The following is a 23537-nucleotide window of genomic DNA, read 5'->3' on the forward strand; positions in this document are numbered from 1 at the left end:
ACTTGGCCTCTAACATTTGGTGGAGCCAACTGACTTGCCATAGGCATAGTCACACTGGGAGGAGTTGGCAGCAAAGGTACATTCTGAACCACGCTCCCTCTCCCATTAGGGTTAGTCATAGGCATCCCTTGACTTCCATTCGTCAATGATAGATTGCCTCCAGGTACTAAACCCCCATTAACATTCATTCGGGAGGAGTAGGCCATTTGTAATCGTGCTTCCACTTCCTCTGCCCGCGTAATAGCAGTGTCTATATCTGCCAAGGCCACACTGCTCAATTGTACTTGGATATTAAAGTCCAACCCATGCAAAAAGTATTGCAATTGGGCAGTCGGCAGAATGGGAATGTAAGTTTGCAACTTACGAAATACTTCAACTTCTTGGCATATGCTTTCACATTCTCATGAGGGTCATGGCGCGTTACATTCAAGACTCGCAACCAATATTGGCCACCCTTTCAGGGGCATATTCCGCTCGGAAAGATGCAAGAATTGGTCAATAGTGGTTATGGTTCCAGACTCTATGCTGTGATACCATACCGCAGCCCTTCCTTTTAATGTCATATTGAAGAACATCATAAGATGTCCCTCATCTTGGATGGGATAATTGAACATCAATCTTTGAAATTCACAAATGTGGAATTCTGTATCCTCTTCCACTAACCCATTAAAAATGGGCAAGGGAACTCCTAATGCTGGTAAATCTGGCGTCCCTGCAGGAATTGCAATAGGTTGTGCCATAGTGACAATTGGATTAACAATAGGAGCTTGAACGAGTGTATTCACCCCCCCACTTGAAGTGGGTAGGCTTGGTGGAAAAGGGGAAGAACTTACGCTTCCTTCTGCACCTAACGGACTATGTGGAGCAGTTGGGTTACTAAGACCACTGCCTCTTATACGTACCGGGCTACTCCTTTGAGGAGAATAATGACTTACAATCTCCAACCGCCGTCTAGCCCTCTCAGCACGTTCTGCTTTTTGGATTTCGGCTTGACGGTCCTTGTCAGAGGACATAAACCAACTTTCTTTTGGTCCCTAGAAACCCTAGATCCAAAAACCACCACTTATTGGTAGCTCCCGACAAACGCACCACTGATGGGATCTAAAATGGGCCGGCACTGGCTATAGCACTAGCCGGACCTCATGCTCATGACACACAAACACCCTCACGGCCTCGGGGACCAGGAGCGTCAATCTAATGCTAAAGGACAAACTGCCCTAAAGCTTAATTCCTGCGTTTATAGTTTATAGTCTAACATTTCTCTAAAACTCCTCAAAGGGAGAACCCTTATACATTGGCAATGCCACGATCACACACATATGGAGGCACTCCACCGACAAATAGTCGGAGCCCCACTGCAGCTCTCCTACATCTCAAGGATTGGCCCTTTGATGTGCTGCTAAACATATAACACATACGAGCACAAACCCCTCTCAAGGTACCAATATTTTACATTCCAGGATGTACCATTCCTCACTATAATTTCCCCTTAGGACCCAACGACTAACCTACAGCTTAGGACATTTCTCACACTCATCGTTGGTCACAACCTAAGGAAGACAGGTGCCATGCATCCAGGAGGTTTTTCTGATACCTTTTAATTATTATGCTTAATGCAAATCGTGTATGGCTATGTGCTCAGACAAAAGAAAGATCAGCATCGTGCATGGTGCATAAAACATTCTTTCCATGGATTTCACTAATGCGTGCTGCGTTGAAAGGAGGCACCGAGCCATATACTCATGCTACCATCCCTTTATTTAAACCGTTTCCTATATGCCAAGTGCAATGCATAAATCAAATTGTTTCTTTACCTTTTAGTGTTTCAACCCCTCTTCATCCATCTCCTAGCATTTTGTATCATTGATTGGTTAGATAGGGTTTCTATGCATTTTTCCCTTTTAAAAGAACAATAAATACGCACAAAACATAGAAACGGGGACAAACCGAGGCAAACTTCGTGCTTTGCCATTGTTATACATTGCACAAATATAGATATAATTTTCCCTAATTTTCCTCAGTCCATATTCTAATTTTCCCTAATTTTAAACCCATTTTTCTCATTTTTGGAAAATTTTTCCCTATTTTCTTTAATAAATAATGACTAAAAATGAGGATTGATTGTGGGCTATGGCCCTTAGGTTCATTGATAGAAAAAACTCAGATTTAGTTGGTGTGACATATCATTTTTCTCATTTATATAGCAAAAACCCAATTTTACCCTTAAAACGCGTGTTTTTCATGTATTTTGACATTAATTCCGGCCATGTAGCCTTATATTTTCTGATTTTCAGGTTGCAAACAGTTGAAACTCATGGAAAACAATGTCATAAAGAACTTTCATCCCATATGAACAAAGTTTCATAAAGTAAATAGCATAAAAAGATCATTTTTCTTTATAAAAATAGCATTACCGCTTATTTTCAGGTCTCCGTTTCTTGGTCTTGATTATGGGACTGATTTCCAGCATGCATTTAATGCTCACCATCTTCAAGAATAGCACTCTTCAAGTCTTCATCCATCCGGAAGCAATCCGGTCTCATCCGGACAAGCTTTCCTCCATCATTCTTCATTATCTTCTTCAGCACAAGAATAGCCCCTTAAGGGAGAGAGAGAGAGGAGAGAGAAAGAATAAAATTAGAGATCTTCATCTAGGCCATCATTGGATGAGTGAGAGGCGGCGATAGAGTCAGCATATAGGAGGGAATCAAGGCCCAATGTCCATCAGGGGGGTTGTGTGCAGGCTGCCATCATGATCACCAAGAATGGTGGCGCAAAAATCGGTGCCTGTTTGGCCACGCTTCTTCATTCCCATATCACGTTTTTTCATATGCTATATGTTAAGTGGCATAAAATGCCCAACTCCCCAAGGGTCATGCCCATTTGATAAAAAAGAAGTCCACCTCTTCAAATCTTGCCCATTTCCTTGGCCATTTCCCCTTCCAGTGTCCAAATCGAGTGCTGTAAATTTCTGCGCGTCTGGCTTGACATCCCGCATTGGCCGGCAACTCCTGACAACCCACATGATAGTCTGAAAAATGATCAAAAATCAACAAGTGTCGCTCGGGTGCCTTTTAAGAGTCGTATTTCACTTGGTGCTTAAAATCGTTCTAGCTGGAGCCGCCGCCTTCGAAGTTGAATATTTTTCACTTGATATTCGTAATTTTTAGCTATTTTTAAGCACTTCTCAGCATCAAAACTCCGCTCTCACTATGAGACTATAGTACTCATTGAATGGAGTCACGAAACAATCTGTTCCTGATTACATTAGGCTGGCGTCATCAGTCCTAGGGTTCCAAGTTCCCTCTCGTAAGATTCTTAGGGACAAACCCTAGTTCACTTTCCAAATATGTTTCACTGTCCTTACATTTCGGTGAATGTGGGCAAGTATTTGAGGTATAGGAGTTTCAGTTTTAGCAATACGTACGATTAGATCACGTATTAATTCCTAGTGAATTTCTTGGAATTTAACTCATTCTAAACGAGTACTCTGGGGTTTAGGTGTTTAGGTTTGTGCCAATTTGTTTAACTTTTGAAGATAGTTACGTTAACATTTCATAAACACATGACTCGTTGTCTACGCGTAAATTGATTTTTTTTCAACCTTAACTTATCGATTAAGGTCAGGCATAGGTTAGGTTAATTCCAACTAATCTTCCTATACTTGCGAACAAAATTCATGCTAAACAAGCAACCTTTTACTTGATAATTTATGCAGTTGACAAACGATAATTGCCTAGAGTTATGCATCGTAAGAATCATTTCATGCCTTGCACCTTCCTAAGGATTCCTAGCACTTTCCATGATAATTCATTGCGAAGAGGATATGGGTTAATAATACGATATGCAGTTTATACTTCCATGTTTAAACGAGGTATACTATTTTAATTCCGTTCTATAACAATGGACATTAATCTAATTTTAATTCATTGCGCTGCATAAAGCTATTTACTAGAAATGCATTTATGCTCCCTTTATTTTGCTTGTTTTATTGAAAATATTAATGACTAAATTCCTCCGTCGTGAGCTAATTTTTCTAAAGCATTTAAGACAAAAAAAATGCATCCTATTTCCAACAATTATCCTTTACACGATTGAGTTATAACAATACCAAATAAAAATTAGGAAGGAAACCTGGACTTGGGGTGAGATGTCCACGTGGACACTAGGAGACGACCCTCCTGCGGCTGCGCCTTGGGCTTTCTTAGGAGGCATCGCGAATGCAGTATTTCCGTCATGGATGCAGCTTTTCAACTCCTTTTTGAAATTCCACCGTGGCTCCCTTTTGCGATAACTTGCACCGTCCGTCGAAAGCAGTTCTAGAAGGCTTCCTCCTTGAAGTAGGGATTTCGGAAAGGGGGTGTTTCAAAATCTTTCGCGAATAAGGCCCATTAAAGCCATGGGAAAGGCTTAATGGCCTTATAAAGACTCACCCGAACAGGGAATAAAAGGTGTAAAACAAAAGGGAGTATAAGGGTCCTTAGGGAGGAAATTTCGTGGATGGGGTGTTGTATGCAAGGGCACATGAAGGCTTTGAAATTCTCGGGGGGTAGGGGTTGTTTTGACAATCCCTCATGAACCACAGCTAGGAGGGAAAAGAAAAAAGGACATGAAAGGCCTAAGGGAACCCTTAGGGAGGGATTTTGAGGGGGTGGAAGAAAAAGGGCTTAGAGAGGTCTTAGGAGCGAATTCAGGGGGGGTAGTCTTAAGGCTATAGGAAAGGGGCCTAAGGGCCCTTAGGGGAAAAATCGGAGGGAGGGGGTTCTGGAGGCCGTCTGATGGCGGCGAAGCTCAGGCGCAGCGGCGGCTATTATTGGTGGCGCCTCTTCCTCCAATGGCTCCACGGCAGCCCCCCTTCTCTCAAGCGGCACAGGCGGTGACTTCATCAGCCTCTCCCTCCCTCACTATTCCAATAGAGCCTCCTCCTAAGGCTTTAAAGGCAGCGCCTCCTCTACCTTCCGCTTGCATCCCCCCCCATTTATATAGGTAAGGGGAGGGGGATCCTCCCTCCCTTGTGTGTCTCGTCGGGCATGCCTAAGAGCCTAGGCGAGCTCGAGCAAGGAGCTTGCCTCTCTTGCTATTCCCCTCTTCCTCCAGCTTGACAGTCGGATGGAGGAGAGGGGAAATAATTTTTTAAAAAATTGCTTAATCAAAAGAATTATCCAATTCCATTATCTTCTATTGAGGCAGTTCACGCATGCTTGCGCCTTCAAAATATTACATTCTCTCCCCCTTGGAGGAATCGAGATGTCCTCATCTCGAGATAAACTGGGGATATTGATGGTTGAGAGTGCCTTCATCTATCCAAGTGGCATCCTCTTCGGGATAATCTTTCCACTAGATGAGGCATTCTCTCAAGGTTTTGGATCTCAATTGTCTCTCCTTAACATCTAAGATCCTGTCAGGCCTTAGTTTAAGGACTCCTTGACTAGGCATTACAACTTGTTGGTCATCAAGTACATGGTTAGGATTATGTACATACTTTTTCAATAGGCTGATATGGAATACATTATGAACCTTTAGGTTCTCAGGGAGTTGCAGTTTATAAGCATTAGGTCCTAGGCACTTGAGGATCTTGTACGGTCCACAATACCTTGGACTTAGCTTCTTGCAATCTCCTAAGGATAGGGAACTCTTCTTAAGGTGTACGCGAATGAAGACCATGTCTCCTTCTTCGAAGACTCTATCTTGACGTTTCAAATCTGCGTAGGCCTTCTATCTATCCTTGGCAGCTTGGATGTCCTGTCTTATTGACTTTATTTGGTCATCCATCTCTTCCAACATCTGCCTTGAAGCTTCAACCCTTAAGGTTGGATCTGAGAAGTTTAGGGGACTTCGACAGTCATGACCATACAATGCTTGGAAAGGGGTCATCTGAATGCTTTGTTGGTAAGAAGCATTGTAGGCAAATTCAACCAAAGGCAAGTATTGAATCCACCTCTTCGGCTCCCGACAGCAGTATGCCCTAAGCATATCCTCGATGACTTGATTTACTTGCTCTGTTTGGCCATCCGTTTAGGGATGGTAAGCGGTGCTAAAGTAGAGTTGAGTCCCAATGGCTTCAAAGATAGCTCTCCAGAAGTGTGATGTGAAGAGAGAATCACGATCACTAATGATTCTTCTTGGTAGCCCATGTAGCTTGATTATCTCCTTGATAAGCAATCTTGCAATGTCTGAGGCTTTATAGTTTGTCTTGACTAGAATAAGGTGTGCAACCTTAGTAAGCATGTCAACCACAACCATGATGGAGTTGTATCCTCCCTGTACTTGGGTAGGCCTACAACAAAATCCATACTGATGAGTTCCCATTTAAAACACTTGATGACATATTTGAGAACGTCACCTTTAAGCCTCTCCCAATGGTAGCTCTTCCTAACTGCATTGAGAGTCTTGGCATAGCCAGGATGACCTGAGAAAGGGGAATCATGAGCTTCCCACAATATTGTCTGCTTAAGTGACTGGCTTGCCGGTATACACAGCCTCGTTCTATAGTAGACAAGTCCACTATTGATAGAAAATTCATGATACTTAGCCTGCAGCTTTTGGTCCTGGTCCTTGATAGAGATTTCCCTTAGCATCGTTTGATAGGTTGGATCATGGCATGCATCCTCTCTAGCTAACTCAAGTATTGGATTGTTTGGCATAGATACTTTTGTAGCTAGAGATCTAGCTGTTGATGGATTCTGCAAGATTAGAGAATTAAGGAATGCCTTGCGACTGAGTGCATCGGCAACTACATTCTCTTTTCCTGGTCGGTACTTGATTTCAAAGTCATACTCCTCCAATACTTCAATCCACCGACATTGCCTCATGTTGAGCTCGTTCTGGGTAAAGATCCACTTGAGACTCTTATGGTCAGTTACTAGTGTAAACTTGTTACCCAATAGGTAGTGTCTCCAAAGCTTTAGAGCATGGATGATAGCTAGTAATTCCAGATCATGCGTAGCATAATTCTTCTCATGACTCTTCAATTTCCTTGAAGAGTATGCTACAGGATGACCTACCTGCATGAGCACACACCCCAAGGCAAGTGTGCTAGCATCAGTTACTACCTCGAACTCCTTATTGAGGTCGGGAAGTTTCACGATAGGTGCTGATACCAAACTCTGCTTCAACCTATCGCAACTAGTTTGTTCGGGAGTTGACCATGCAATGGAAGTTTGCTTCTTCAGTAAGTCCATTAGAGGTGCTGCAATCAAAGCATAGTTTTTGATGAAGAACCTATACCATCCAGTCAATCCCAGAAAGTTGCATATTTCTTTGACAATTGTTGGTATTGGCCATTCAAGCACATCTCTGACCTTGGCTAGGTCCACTGAGATTCCTTTCGCTGATACGATGAATCCCAGATATTCAATCTGACACTTGAAGAATGCACACTTCTTCATTTTTGCATATAGCTTATGTGACCTCATTGTCTCAAGGACAATCCGAAGTTGGGGTTCATGATCTTCTTCTTGTTTAGAATAGACTGAAGTGTCGTCGAAGAAGACGATCACGAAGTCATCAAGATATGGTCTAAAGATATCCTGCATTAACTTGTTGAAGGTGGCAAGCGCATTCATAAGCCCGAATGACATAACTAGGAACTCGAAGTGCCCATATCTTGTGTTGAAATCTGTCTTTGGGATATCTTCTTCCTTGATCCTTATCTGATAGTAACCCGACCTGAGATCAATCTTGGAGAAGATCTTTGGACCCTGAAGACGATCAAGAAGCTCATCTATTCTAGGAATAGGATACTTGTTCTTGACAGTCGATTGATTCAGCCCTCTGTAATCAATACATAGCCGAAGCATTCCATCTTTCTTTTTCTGGAATAGTACTGGAGCTCCCCATGGTGAACTGCTAGGACGAATGTAGCCCTGATCTAGCAGTTGCTTAAGTTGTTCTTTTAGCTCAATTGCTTCTGGTATGGACATTCTATAAGGTCTCTTTGCAGTTGGTGCAGCTCCTAGTACTAGCTTAATCTCATGATCCACTTCTCTTTGAGGCGGGAGTTCTATCAACTCTTCAGGGAATACGTCTGCGTATTCCTTTAGCCAAGAAGGTCCTTCACTAACTCTTGCTTCTGATCTAACTTGTTGAGCTTGATCAAGTAGACATGTAATCCTTTTCTGACTCCTTTTATGATCTGAGATGCTTTGGCCAATTGAATTTTTGGCACTCCAGCTTCTCCTTGAGTTGTGACTAATTCCCTTTCAGAGTTTCGAAAGGAAACTTGGCCCTTTCCACAATGAATGTGGGCGTCATTAGGCTTAAGCCAATCCATTCCGAGTAGACACTCATGGATACCTAAATTCATTACTCTGAATTTAACCGAAGTCTTCTTTCCTCCCAGAAAGAATTCCACCTTAGCAGTTTGCCTGGTACAAGTAACCTCACGACCATTTGCCAATTCCATAAGCAAGGTAGGTGCTTCTACTGTGGCTATTCCTAATCTTTTTGCACCAAGCTGGTGAGATATAGGAACGTGTACTGCCAGAATCAATCAAGGTCTTGAAACTTTTACCTTGATAGTCCGACGGTGTCTGAATCACCGAGAATTGGAGATTCGGGCCTTGTGTAGAGCGGCATGGACTGTTGCCCTTTCAAACTTTGATTCCATGGTCGGATCTTCTTCTTCTTCGCACATTTGCCTATTGGCAATGCAGGCGGTTCTTCCTCTGCCTCGGGTAGCAGCTCCTTGACCACGGCCCATTCCTTGGAAAGGTACTTGGCGATGTCCTCCTCCAAGTTTGGGACATTGCCTCTTGAAGTGACCGGGCTCGTTGCAGTGGAAACAACAGAGGTTTCGGCCATTGCTTTGAGTAGGAACAAAGTTGTTGACGTTATTAGTCCTTGCTTTCTTTCTTTGTCCCTGATATGACCTTGAACTCTCTTCATTTGAGGCGTGAATGCTCCTCTGTTCGGGTCATTATAAGACCAGGTTTTGTTACCCCTTGGTCTAGACTGCACCTCCTGAATTATAGGCGCAGCTCGAATGAGTGTGTCCTGATGGACGCATAGATTCGAGACGGGTATTTACTGGGGGATTTAAACCAGCACAAAATTTGGACACCTGCTGTGTCATGTCCATCTGCGGCGCATACTTAAGATCGTAGAACTCAGTCATTTTCTACGTGCGATATGCAGATGGTAAGTATCTTCCCTGCACGGCTTTCTTCAGCTTCTCCCAGGTAACGGATCCCTCCACGATCCCTTGATCCCTGCACCATTGCTTCCACCAAAGCCTGGCTTCGCCGGTGAGCTTTAGCTTGGCAAGCATAGCCTGATTGGCGGGTGCAGTACCGGCTGCTTTGAAGTAATCCTCCATGAATTCAATCCAAATTTCAGCATCTGCTTGGACGGACCTGCCTCTCTCGTCAAACTCGGGTGGCTTAATCTGCTTGAGAAGAAACTTCTTTTCCTGGATTACAGCAGTACTTGATGTAGGAGGCGAACTAGGAACCTGTACCTGGGGTTGTGCCTGGATAAATGTTTCTTAATGTTATTACATGATAATCGTTATTGATTTATATTACATCTTTAATTCCGCTATCACCCAAGCAATCTAACCACTTAACTTTTTATCAATTCTCATGCACAATCAGACATTGATAAAAAGAAGTCTTATTTGTATTTATATGGGCATAGCCCTTTCGGAATACAACATTTCTTGCGATGATAAGCCAACTGTAACATTTAATTTGGGGAGAATAACGTTGTATTACATTTATCTATAGGAACTGTATAATAGTATGGTTTTGGGTCATGGATCTTCAGGAATCGGTAAGTCATTGGAAGTTCAGGGTATCCTTTCCTTTGGAACCCATTCTTCTCATGGCGCCCCAACACTTTAATCCTGTCGGCGGGGATCACACGGGTTACTTCCTCATATACATATGAGTTCATCTCAACCCTTCAACCTCGAATATGTAGAGTTGAGTTTACGTGAGCTTCCACAAAAATGAACAGCTTCACGATTTTCAGGTCTTCCAACCACTTGATCCTCTTTAGGTTGGTTTGTAGATAAGCAAACTGGTGGGCAGCTATATAGTAGATTCCTGATGCAGCCGTCCATCTTTGTTCCATGTACAAAGGCAATGGATTGTAGATTCTCTCTAGGATGTTCATCATCTCAACCCTTTGTCGGTAATGCGGGGAATGCATCGCGGTCATAAACATGACTCGAAATACCAAGAACCTGTTCCATGCTTCATAGTTCTGCAAGACAGCATTGGAAGTAAGGAAATGTTTGGATACCAACATTTGCTTTACTTTATCTTATTAAGATTTCATAAAAACAATTCCTTGTTGGTTTGCTCTGATACCAACTGTAACGTGCCCGCTTGTATCTTCAGGACACGTCTTAGCAATCCATCGAAAAGGATGTCTAAAAAGCTCTGCCGGCACTCCCATGGAATGTTACGGGTTTTGCAATCTTAGGGCTTTCCCCGTCTGCCACGTAGCGGAAGTATTCCGACCGTTCCCACTTAGGATCGACCTGAATTAGGGTTTTCCTTATTGGTCATTTCCTAACGGCAACTAGCGTCGGACCCAAGCGAACTACTTTATGTAGAAACGCTAGGTCCAAAGCGGATTCACGGTGCACTTGGTTCAAGGAGAATGGGAAACGAGAGGGATGCAAAGCTCAGCCTCTCTGCCATAAGGCATAGTCCCATTCCGTTCCCCTAAAACAACGTAAATCGGGATCAATCATAACTCTAGGTCAACACGTTTTATTGTTCGTGTTCTTTGACGATCTTCCTGCTGCCCATCGTGATTTGAGAAAAGTTCCTAGCCAATCGGGACCACCCATCCGTAGGACGGACCTGTGGCCCATCCTCCGCACTTTTCTCGGGTTGTTTTAGTTGTTTAATTACCTAACACATTAGTTGGATATGTATCAATCAGCTTCTTTAATTAGCTAGTTAGGCACTGGTTCTTTCACGTAATCATATCACTTGACATAGAAAAACAATGTCAAACAAGTTCCTTATTAACAGGTTATCATATTTATCTTTGAAATACAAAAAGTCCAGCCCGTAGGCTTATCCACAATCCGCCCGAAGGCTATCCAGTGATCCACAGGGATCACTAATCCAAGTTTCCGCCCGTAGACTAGCATGCGGGCCTCGAGATCCAATCCTGAGTCACGTTAGCCTCTTGTGCAAGGCCCGGAAGGCGAGGGATTTACAGCCAGAGCCCCCCTGGCACCCAAGAGTCCTCCTGCTCCAAGTAGCGCTCAACGGAGAGACCTCTCACAGTGGGTTTGGTCCACTTTCCCGGCGCGGTTAACAACCCCCTTGGTTAGGGTCAGGCAGGCAGTCGGCGGTAACTGAAGCTGCCTCTCCCTTCAGGCCTTCAACCTGAAGTATTAGATATCCATTTATCTTTTAATTCATTGATCAAACAAAGCCAAACAGTGCTCTTAAATGTGTAACAAGCACAAACATTTCCATTGGTCGTTCTTGTTGGCAAAGTGCTAAGGAATGAATCCTTTCTTTCGAATGTGTCCAGCACTCCATCTGGGATGACTTGCGACTTGGCAAGATCCCCTATATCCTGGGTTAGGTCGTACCCTACTAATCCGACTTGGTCAAACCTTAAGTTCATGGATTATTTCAGTTTATCGGCTGGTCTTTTGCTTCCAAACAATTATCTTTACTCAAGAAAGATTCTATATTAGGATGATTATCCATTCTCTTGCAAGATAACTTGTGTAAGGACCTGCCAACCTCATTGCGAGAATTGGCCATTCCCTTGTGATCCAATCAAACTATGACTCCGCACTTGTTGCACAAGCGTCGCATCAAACTATGAGACTATACTACTCATTGAATGGAGTCACGAAACAATCTGTTCCTGATTACATTAGGCTGGCGTCATCAGTCCTAGGGTTCCAAGTTCCCTCTCGTAAGATTCTTAGGGACAAACCCTAGTTCACTTTCCAAATATGTTTCACTGTCCTTACATTTCGGTGAATGTGGGCAAGTATTTGAGGTATAGGAGTTTTAGTTTTAGCAATACGTACGATTAGATCACGTATTAATTCCTAGTGAATTTCTTGGAATTTAACTCATTCTAAACGAGTACTCTGGGGTTTAGGTGTTTAGGTTTGTGCCAATTTGTTTAACTTTTGAAGATAGTTACGTTAACATTTCATAAACACATGACTCGTTGTCTACGCGTAAATTGATTTTTTTTCAACCTTAACTTATCGATTAAGGTCAGGCATAGGTTAGGTTAATTCCAACTAATCTTCCTATACTTGCGAACAAAATTCATGCTAAACAAGCAACCTTTTACTTGATAATTTATGCAGTTGACAAACGATAATTGCCTAGAGTTATGCATCGTAAGAATCATTTCATGCCTTGCACCTTCCTAAGGATTCCTAGCACTTTCCATGATGATTCATTGCGAAGAGGATATGGGTTAATAATGCGATATGCAATTTATACTTCCATGTTTAAACGAGGTATACTATTTTAATTCCGTTCTATAACAATGGACATTAATCTAATTTTAATTCATTGCACTGCATAAAGCTATTTAGTAGAAATGCATTTATGCTCCCTTTATTTTTCTTGTTTTATTGAAAATATTAATGGCTAAATTCCTCCGTCGTGAGCTAATTTTTCTAAAGCATTTAAGACAAAAAAAATGCATCCTATTTCCAACAATTATCCTTTACACGATTGAGTTATAACAATACCAAATAAAAATTAGGAAGGAAACCTGGACTTGGGGTGAGATGTCCACGTGGACGCTAGGAGACGACCCTCCTGCGGCTGCGCCTTGGGCTTTCTTAGGAGGCATCATGAATGCAGTCTTTCCGTTGTGGATGCAGCTTTACAACTCCTTTTTGAAATTCCACCGTGGCTCCCTTTTACTTGCACAGTCCGTCGAAAGTAGTTTTAGAAGGCTTCCTCCTTGAAGTAGGGATTTCGAAAAGGGGGTGTTTCAAAATCTTTTGCGAATAAAGCCCATTAAAGCCATGGGAAAGGCTTAATGGCCTTATAAAGACTCACCCAAACGGGGAATAAAAGGTGTAAAACAAAAGGGAGTATAAGGGTCCTTAGGGAGGAAATTTCGTGGATGGGGTGTTGTATGCAAGGGCACATGAAGGCTTTGAAATTCCCGGGGGGTAGGGGTTGTTTTGACAATCCCTCACGAACCACGGCTAGGAGGGAAAAGAAAAAAGGGCATGAAAGGCCTAAGGGAACCCTTAGGGAGGGATTTTGGGGGGGTGGAAGAAAAAGGGCTTAGAGAGGTCTTAGGAGGGAATTCAGATGGGCTAGTCTTAAGGCTATAGGAAAGGGACCTAAGGGCCCTTAGGGGAAAAATTGGAGGGAGGGAGGTTTGGAGGCCATTAGATGGCGACGAAGCTCAGGCGACAGCGACGGCTATTATTGGCGGTGTCTCTACCTCTAGTGGCTCCACGGCAGCCCCCCTCTCTCAAGCGGCACAGGCGGGGACTTCATCAACCTCTCCCTCCCTCACTATTCCAACAGAGCCTCCTCCTAAGGCTTTAAAGGCAGCGCCTCCTCTGCCTTCTGCTTGCATCCCCCCCATTTATATAGGTAAGGGGAGGGGGATCCTCCCTCCCTTGCGTGTCGTCAGGCATGGCTAAGAGCCTAGGCAAGCTCCAGCAAGGAGCTTGCCTCTCTTGCTATTCCCTCTTCCTCCAGCTCGACAGTCGGCTGGAGGAGAGGGGAAATAATTTTTTAAAAAATTGCTTAATCAGAAGAATTATCCAATTCCATTATCCTCTATTGAGGCAGTTTACACGTGCTTGCGCCTTCAGAATATTACATCACTCAAGGTGCTAAGGCTAGCAGTCTCTATCCTTTATTTGTATCTGGCTCCCTTGACCATGTTTTGGCCATGGGGCTAACATACCACATGTATCTTTTTGGCATCATCTCCCTGGGTACATGTCCTCAAAGGGAATCAAAGTTCTTACTTGTTTGTAGTGTCTTCCACCTCTTGATTACAAGTGTTTTGATTATTGTGACCATTGTCTTTATGGTAGGTAGACATGCAATTCTCATAAGAAGTCTAGCATATGCACATAGGTGAGCCTTTGGATTTTATGCACTTTGATATATGTAGTCCCATGCCATGTCCATCATTGGGTGGCATAAAGTACTTTGTTACATTCATTGGTGTTTATTTTCATAAGGTCTAGGCATATCCTATTAAGCAGAAATTGGATGTCTTATCTACCTTTTAGGGTTGGCATGCTCTTGTTGAGAACTAGTTTGGGTATAGGCTTAAATGCATAAGGTCTGATAATGGGGTTGAGTATGTTTCTAAAGCATTTGGGAAATTTGTGATGAGAGGGGTATTAAGCATCAATTGATCACCCCATACACCCAACCCAAGAATGGTGTTGCCAAGCACATGAACATGACCATTTAGGAAAGAGTCTGTAATATGCTTAGTCAAGCATGCTCACTGCCGCATTTTTGGATTGAGGAAGTTACTATTGTTTTTTCCATACATATGATAAACAAATCCTCATACACTTCTATTGGTTGTAAAGTTGTAGAAGAAGTAAAATCTAGAAAACCCCCCTCATTTGCACTTCTTAGAGTCTGTATGTGAGGCTTTCTACCATGTACCCAAGGACAAACATAATAAGTTGGATCCTAAGTTAGTAAAATATAAATTTCTTGGTTATAGGGATGTAGGTGAGATGGGCTATTGCCTATGGGATCTACAAGCTCAAAAGCTTTTCCATAGCCATGATGATGTTTTTCATGAGAAGAAAAGGCATAAGCAACCTAAGGAGGAAGTTATGGTATGTAGCGTAATCTTTTAGGAGGAGCTTCCTATTACCATACATCTAGCTAGATAGCCTACGATAGATGATATTCTAGTGGCCCATGATCATGATGTTGGATAGAATGTCTAGGCACCACAGCCTCTTTTGAGATGGTCTACTAGAGCCTGATTGGTTTCCACCCTCCATGGACTATGTTATGGTGATAGATTCTAGTGAGCCCCTTACTTATGAGGAGGCCATGGAGAAAGGCGATAGTCACTCTTGGGAGTAGGTCATGTAGTCTAAGTTTGATTCACTATAGAAAAATTGTACATGGGATTTGGTTCCTTTGTCTAATGGAAACATGCATTGCCATGCAAGTGGGTGTACAAGTTGAAGAGTACCCCTAGATGCCCCAAGCCAGCATATAAGGCTAGCTTGGTTCATGAGGGTTTTAAGTAGAATCATGGTGTTGACTTTGATGAAGTCTTTTCTCTTGTAGTCAAGATGACTACCCTACACTTGGCTTTGTGGCCTTGATTGCATAGTTAGATTTGAACCTTTATTAGATGGACATGAAAATGGATTTCCTACATCATGGGGACTTGCATGAGGATATCTATATGTAATAGCCTAAGGGATTTATGGAAAAAGGCAAGGAACACCTAGTGTGCAAGTTGAGAAGGAGCCTTTATGGCCTTAACTAGGCACCTAGGGAATGGTATCATAATTTTGATGCTTTCATGCATTCACAGGAATATACTCATAGTGATATGGATCCATGTCTTTACATGAAAAAGGCTCATGATGGCAATCTTATTATTTTGGAAAAAATAAACTAGCACCAAAATAAGAAGATTGATTCTTTGAAAAAATCATGATAAACTAGCACCAAAATAGCCATCATAAGATTGATAGCAAAAACATAGCATTATTTTGCCATCATAGCAAAACATAGCAAGAGCATAGCCATCATAAGATTGATGCTTTGAAAAAATCAAGATGCTACTTTAGTATAGAAGATATAAATGCTATAGAGCATACCCATGGAAGGATATTTGAATTGTAGAAAAAATGTTAATGCTTGTTAGTAATATTGTTATTACTTAGTTATTTAGATACTGAACTTCAAAATAGAACATGTTTTCTCTCCTTACAATTCTACCACAACACTAAACATCATCATGCAAAATAGCACAATAATTTTAATAAGAATTTTGATGTGGTGGGGATCATCATCTCAAGACCCCAACCCTAAGGATGAGAGAGAGAGACTGATGGATAAGGTAAATGCCTTCTTTTAGGCACCCTCCCACCCCAGTTGAGATGTATGAGTACATGACCACCCCTTGGCCTTCTTGACCACAAACAACCCCAGTAACTCTAGTAATACCAACTTTACCTTACCTAGCTACAAGTGCTCCACAATTCCCATAGCATGAGCTATCCCATGAGAGTGCTAGTAGTAGCAACCATGGGTGTAAGCATCCCGGCATAGGTTATTTTGGTAAAGGCTATTTTGATGGTGGTCAGAGCCCCTATCCACAACAACAACATAGTGAGAGATCAATAGAAGCCAAGCAAAATGAAGAGAGACAATCAAAACCCCAACAAGAATTGTATTACCAACTAAATGCATAGGGGTGGACTTCTCCACAATGTTGTGGCTAATGAGGTCATGAGCCACTTGCAATCCTTAGTGTGCGCAAACTATAGAAATTGCTTCTTATGGTTTAAATATCAAGATCCAATTGCAATCTAGGCAACCATTGTACAGTGCATGAGAAGTTCCCCAATCCCCCACATTTGAGGTCATGAATGGGCTTGAGAAATGATCAAAAATGCAAATTCTAATAAGAGATCCATGGTTAAACACAGAGTAGTGGAAAACAAGAAGAGGATCAAGCAAGGCTTGGATCCCAAGCGAATGCCATTCATTGCACATGGTCAATAGTGGGATAGAGGCTCAAAGCTAGGTCGAGCATGGGGCCTTTAGCCCACAGCAAAAGGAGGCATGATCAATCGAAATGAAGTGACTTGGTTTGTCACATTTTGGGTCAAGAGGTGTTGATACATGGGAGGTAACTTTGTAATTATTTGGCTTTTATTTGAGTTTTTATATGTAGCTATGTGATTTGTTTCAATTTTATATGTGACTATTTGGTAATTATTGTATCTAATACTCTTAGTGATTTCATTTTGTAGTTGGCTCTTATTATTTGATTGCCCACTAGTTGCGAGACAAGCTTTAAGCATCATCATAGCAAACTGGACACATGGATGCACTTGTTGGGGTAGGTCATCATCATAGAGTTCCAGTGGTGCGCAATCACGGTACAATGAATTTACTACCTCATTTGTTTTATGAAATACTTTGAAAATTATTAGTATTCTAAGCTTGAACTATGCATGTTTATAGGGGCAACAACATAATGAGGCAGATGGAGAGGAAGGGAGCCCATAAGTGTGTCATCTCAGAGTAGTAGTGGCATGTAATCACTCATTTGTTTTGTGAAATACTTTGAAATTTCTTAGTATTCTAAGCTTGAACTATGCATCTCTATAGGGGCAACAACATAATGAGGTGGATGGAGAGGAAAGGAGCAATGCAGGAGGGGATGATGTAGAGGGTGATAGCACAATGTTCAAGAATGCGATAGCAATGAGGATGAGCATGATCAAGGTGACGGAGATGATAATGAAGAGGGAGAGGGTGATGGTGATACATTTTCGTAGGATAGATGACCTTTCTTGTATATGCTAGCATGCTAGGTACTAAAGCCATAATAGACGGTTGAAAATCATGTAACCATGATATTCTATACATTTCGAGTAATGCAAGCTACTTTCACTCATTTCTCTTGTGCATACTTAATTTGCTAATGTGCATACTTTTTCCTTAATATGTGAATGTAATTCATAAAATGGATGCCCAAGAGTATATAAGAAGGGTAGAAAAAAGCCGAGAAGCTATTGGTTGGAGAAATGTGGGTAGAGCTATAGCTCTGTAACCAATAGCTCCCTAGTTTTTCGGGGGACTTGCACACCAAGCATGTTTAAGACAACATCTAAAAATGCATGAAAATTGCATGCAAAATTGCGTTCTTTTCCATGTGTTCAAAAACTGTGAAAAATGCATGTTCAAGCACATTAAAATAAGCATAAAAGGTCACACTTATATATTCTAATATAAGTGTGTTTTGGGACATGGGTCTTTTGATAGCTGATTCATAGGGTCGTAGACATGCCTATAAGTTTTTTTCCGAGTTCAAAAAATGTGTCAATATAGCCATTTATGGGCCTAATCCTTCATAGTAATTTTTATTGGTCTAAATTGCCAAATTTATTGCTAAACTATCATTGAGATTCTCTTTGATATTATAAATACTTTCAACTTCCTACCTTTAAGTTCCAAAAAGCAATGTCCTGGACATTACTTTCAGGGCACTTATACATGCTTTCACCCTATCATCAAGTAACAAAGAAGGTGAATCCATTAAGCTCACAAGTTATGCATTTCACACTTGGTAGACAATAATCAAATTGATTTTTATAAAGAAAGGCTTATGGAATATTGCCAACATGGAAGAGAAGAAACCACTGGAAGTAAGTTGCAATTCAAGTAGGTACATGGGAAATATCAAATGATAATGACTAAGCCATCATCAAATTGAAGTTGGATGATATGCACATTCATCATATAGATGGATGTGACACTACAAAAGATAATGAGGATAAACTCAACAAGTTGTTTGGATCTCAATCCGAAAGATCCAAGTTTGGTTTGTTGATTGAATTCTTCCGTTTAGAATTGAACAGAAAATTGAAAAAGACATTGCTATTAGTGTCTTGCTAAAATCCCTGCCTAGACAGTATGACCATGTGGTCACTAGTCTTATCAACATGCCCTCTCCTAGGCTAGTTGAAGTTCAAGCTTCTCTTCTAGAAGAAGAGAAATGACTCACATTCAAGCAAGATATCAATGCAACTCCAAAGCATCATATCCTCTACCCCAAATCCAAGTTCAAAGGCAAGAACGAGGTCAATCACAATGAAGACCATTGTGTGTGACTTTTGTCACAAACCTGGCCACAATACAAAAGAGAGCTCAAAAGGCACTTCTTATGAAGATAGTTCAAGAGAGTGATGAAGAAGGAGAAGAAGACAAGTGAAACAAGAAGTATAAAAGCATCATGAAGCTCTTCTCATGTCCTTCAAGAAGAAAAAGGGAGATATGAAGGCTCCTTCTATTGTTTCAAATTATAAAAGATTGTTTTAAAAAGTATGCATTCTATTTTGTAATTCTCTCAAGTCATGTAATAAAACCCTCGTAACTTTGACTTGCATCAATCTATATTTAAGATATCTATTGGGATTTTAATCAATATTAACATGATTTCTCATCTTTTGGCTATTAAATACATAGGGAATGTATTTTTATACATTCCTATATGGGAGGGCAAAGAAAAATATGTACAGATAGAGATCCTCAAACGAAAAGGTTACTTTGTACATTGACAATTTACCTCCAAATGTATAGAAGGGGTTGTACAAGGGAGGTGCATATAGGGGCTTTAACACACTTCTACATTGGCAATTTACCTCCAAATGTATAGAAGGGGTTGTACAAGGGAAGTGAATGTATGGGTAATTTCTTAACGATGATTGCCCCACATATAGATCGTCCCTCTTTAGTTCACATGTGAAGAAACTAAACAAATAGGAAGCCCTATGCTTTTGAAGAAAACATTGGAGGTGAGATCCTCTTTCAACATCCATTTCACACAAACACACTCTTGACTTTTCATGGTCATGCAAGCAAGTTTGCATGTAACAATTTTAGTGACCCATCAATCAAATGTACATTCACTTTCCGTCTGAATTTGAAGGGTAATGCTCTCAGCATGTAATCACACATGTATGGAGAAGAGAGAGAGAGAGAGAGAGAGAGAGAGAGAGAGAGACTTGAGTGAATCAAAGGCCCTCTATCATGGCTCTATGTAAGTTGGGTATCTTTATGTGTCACCAAAATGAGCGGGAGTTAAATCCGCCAATACAAGAGGACGACCAGTTGAAGAGATTGAAGGGATCCACACTCGCCTGGCTTGCAGTCAGGAGCTGATCCTCATCCTCGTGATCTGATTTGGTCATCATCAACATCTCGTCTAGCAATTCATTCTTTGATCCAAGATTAGCAATGCCACTGCCAGAACTGCAGGAGAAGCTTGGGGGCTCCTCTAGGTGGGAGAAGTAGTGGTCTTGCTGATCTTGTCTCTTGCCCATCAGCATCATATCTGAGCTGATGATACTATCCAAACTATTTACGTAGCCAGCTATGTGATCCAATTTGAGGAAATCCATGGAGACTGTCTGATTAGTAATGGTGGCATGATCAGTATAATAATTAGTATCTGAGAGCTCCACTGACTTGCTCCTATCTTCAACCAATTGATCATCTTTAGAGCTTGGGGTCAGCTGAGGGCTAGATGCATGAGAAGAAGAGGGGTTCTCAATATCATTGTCAGGGTTGCTGTGTGGAGAATTGCAGGGGTTGCCCAGATTAGTGTTGTTGTTGTTGTTGACCATGGACATGCTTCTCCTTGTGGTCCTGTTTGCATGATTGTGATCTGATGTGTATGTTATCACAAGCATTGTAGGGTCGGATCTGCTTCTCTCCACTTGCTTCCTGGCCGTGCATCCTTTTGCACTGCTGCACCTGTAGTAGCCTCTGAAAAGAAGCAAAGAAACCCACATGAAGCGATCCAATCTTCATAGAAGAACTCCATATCAACCAATTCACTTCTATGGAGTAGGATGCATGTAATATTATGCTGGTGTATTTTAATCAATTGTTGACTACACCATGGAGATACGGCTTGCAGGCTTTGTAGAGAATGCCATTTAACATACAAAATGCCTAATATTATGTATGTGTGCTTTATCATATGTAAAGAATTGTTGACAACCCATAGAGTTTCCAGCTTCATCAAGTCGAATGTCATGCTTGTTTACTATCGGAGGAAAGCTGTCCTATTTGTTTCCTTCTTAAATTTTCTGATCATAGATTTTTGACTTCTTATGAGCATGTTAAGGATCATCTAAATAAGTAAGCAATAGGTCATTGCATGTTTAAGGATTTGGACATCTTATGAGCATGTTAAGGATCAGAATAAGTAAGCAATAGATCGCTGCATGGAACGCTTGGGTAAGGTTTGTTCCTCTACTTCTGGTTTGATTGGTTTTAATGTACTGAAATCGTAGGCATGTCTGAGCCAGGGTTTGGGGCAACAGCCCTTAAGATCTCACTCGAGAGGTCTTGTAATTCTATGGTAAAACCAGCTGCTGTGTAAAGGGTTTTTCATAGACATATCTATCCACCCATTTATGGATCTATATAATTTTTATGATTACTAATGCTGATTGCTGGCCATCTCAAGTAGACTTGCAATTATCAGCAGAGATTATATTAGAAGATGATCTCATTTAGTACCTGGGGTATGGTGACCCTTTGATGGGCTTTTGCCCGTATTTCCTCCAAGCCCACGAATCTGCAGGAACACATTCTCCTACAGGTTTATCAGTTCCTCCTTTTGCTTGCACACACACTACTCTTTTAGCTTGCGCTTTCCTGCATATATATATATGTATACGTGTGTGAACCAATGGTACAATCTTCACATCAGTTCAAGCAAAGCCATTATTATGACTTAAACAGGCATATTCAATATACAGAAGCTGGGCAGGTATAAGGTATGTAAACAATCAAGCAGCACAGATAGAGCAATTAGATATTGCCACTTTGTTTCTTAATTAGCAGGAGTTTTGCCACACACAGCACAAGTAGAGAGAATAGTAATAATCAGACAGGAGAAAGTGGGCTGAAAGTCATGATTGAAGGAGGGGTCTCAATGAAATCTTACTTCCTCTTTGAGGTCTTATCCTTGCTAGACTTTAGTGTTATTGTTGTTGATGAGGACAGAAGCAGGCTATCCTCAAATGGCATGACTGTGCCAGATTTGTAATCTTGGCCAGCTGAGGGTAAGGGAATATGATGATGATCTAGAGCCTTGGGATCAGAAGCGCACCCAGAAGGGCTGCTGCAAGCTTGCTCAATTGGGCAAAAGGCAGCCTGGGTGAGGTCCAACTCACTGGCTGCATACTGCTGAGCATCTTCTTCTTCCCCTTGATCGTCTCCAGGTTTAATCTGCATGATATTTCCTGATCGAGCTGGCTCTGCAGCAGCAGGAGCCGGATAATTTCTATGGTTGTTGATCAGGCCATTGGCTGTGGCCAGAGAAAAACTGGGTGCTTCATCTGCACCATGGATGTGGTGGAATGGCTTATACAAAGTGTGGTATAGATCTGGTGGGGGGGGTACAAGGGACATGACTGATGGGTTTGCCATATTGGGAAAGAAGATGAGGGGAGAGTAATGGAGGGGGGTGGAGGGAGCTGCCGCAAGGAGGTAGTGATCTGAGAGAGGCCATAACTGGGAGGAGAGAGGATTAAGAGATGGTTCAGCGGCAAGAGGAGGAATAATAGAGTGGGAAGGAGGACTGGGGAGGGGATTAACAAGAGGATGAAGGGGGGTAAGCTGCTGACAATGGTGATGGTCTATAACAACTTCTTCTTCTTCGTCTTGTTTTTGTGCATATGGTTGATGGTGGTTAAGGGGGTTGCTAGTATGCAGGGCCATTTGGGGCAAGTGTATCAGTATAATGCTTGAAACATGTGCCTGCCTGTCTTTTCTGTTGTTTTTGTTGTCTGCAACCTTACAAGGGAACCCAAAAAACACACACAATCTCTCTCTCTCTCTCTCTCTCTCTCTCTCTCTCTCTCTCCCCCACACCCCCCGGTGCAATTGGCCGGCTGTGGTTTTGACTTTTGGAACCTCTTATTCCTACTTGTTTATTGCCATTGCCTTCATTATTAACATTGTCCAAGGCTTTAATAATTCCCTTCCTTTTTCCCTTGTTCTAAGTTTAGAGTCTTATTTTCCATACTAGTTTAGCAATGCTGTCATCACCTCCACCATCATCCTCCCCAATTAAACAACCCCATTTGCACGCACACCCTACACATCATTACACCTCATACCTATAATGACACACCTCATTACATGACCTCTAATAGAGATGGACCGACTGTCCCAATTATTTGAAGCATGACCCCATTGAGCTCCATTTCCCATATAATAAATCGACATTCTACTATAGTGACAAAGTGTGGTTATCATGCACAAGATCCTAGTAGATGCAGTGTATACTACGGATGGCACACAATTTTGTTCCAACCTAGGCCTGTCGTACACACATTTCACATCCTTAATTCTTACACAAGAGCCACACTAGGATGCAAAATCTGTGCTAGCCAAGATTGATCGAAATTCGACAGTGTGTCAATCCTTTAAGAATGTGAGCTAATCAAGTCATGGAAGGGCTAAGAAATTGTTAAGATCCACTGGATCTGCTTGTTGGCTTAAAGTAGATGTCACTACATGGCTTCCTTATGTGATTTTGTCAATGGTGCTATGCCTAGCCTTCTCTTGAGGGAGTGTGGTCATTATTGCTTTTGCTAATGGAATGGGTCCTTATTGCTTGTCCCAATTAATCTAACCTCTTAATGTTTATGTGTGTCTATCTCCTTTCTTACATCTAACCAAGTCAAGTGTAATTTTTACATATTTGAAGTGTAAGGAGTAATATGCGATTTCTTGTGTCTTCTTTGGGTGGAATGTAAATACTTCTTATGTTCTTAGGGCAAGTAGACTCCTTAGGGGAGG

The 23537-nt window shown here is 41.7% G+C and overlaps 1 protein-coding gene across 1 annotated transcript; it reads right to left on the reverse strand.

The window, feature by feature from the left end:
- Window positions 1–19234: 19234 nt before the first annotated feature.
- On the reverse strand, window positions 19235–22580 carry LOC148042011 (uncharacterized). Its single transcript, XM_087684978.1, has 3 exons — window positions 21676–22580; window positions 21246–21383; window positions 19235–20483 (listed from the first exon to the last, which is right to left on the reverse strand). The coding sequence occupies exons 1-3, from the start codon at window positions 22449–22451 to the stop codon at window positions 19778–19780; spliced, it is 1620 nt and encodes a 539-aa protein (XP_087541104.1). The 5' UTR covers window positions 22452–22580; the 3' UTR covers window positions 19235–19777.
- Window positions 22581–23537: the final 957 nt, after the last annotated feature.

The sequence above is a fragment of the Lygodium microphyllum genome, chromosome 1 (genome assembly GCF_053477565.2).
Source record: "Lygodium microphyllum isolate KBCC chromosome 1, Lygodium_microphyllum_v1.1.10, whole genome shotgun sequence".
Classification (NCBI taxonomy): domain Eukaryota; kingdom Viridiplantae; phylum Streptophyta; class Polypodiopsida; order Schizaeales; family Lygodiaceae; genus Lygodium; species Lygodium microphyllum.

Coding starts and splice junctions, on each gene's coding strand:
- LOC148042011 (XM_087684978.1), bottom strand. CDS start 22,451: ATGGCCCTGCATACTAGCAACCCCCTTAACCACCATCAACCATATGCA. Junction 21,384..21,675: donor GATAAGACCTCAAAGAGGAA/GTAAGATTTCAT, acceptor ATATATATGCAG/GAAAGCGCAAGCTAAAAGAG. Junction 20,484..21,245: donor AAAGGGTCACCATACCCCAG/GTACTAAATGAG, acceptor GCTTCTTTTCAG/AGGCTACTACAGGTGCAGCA.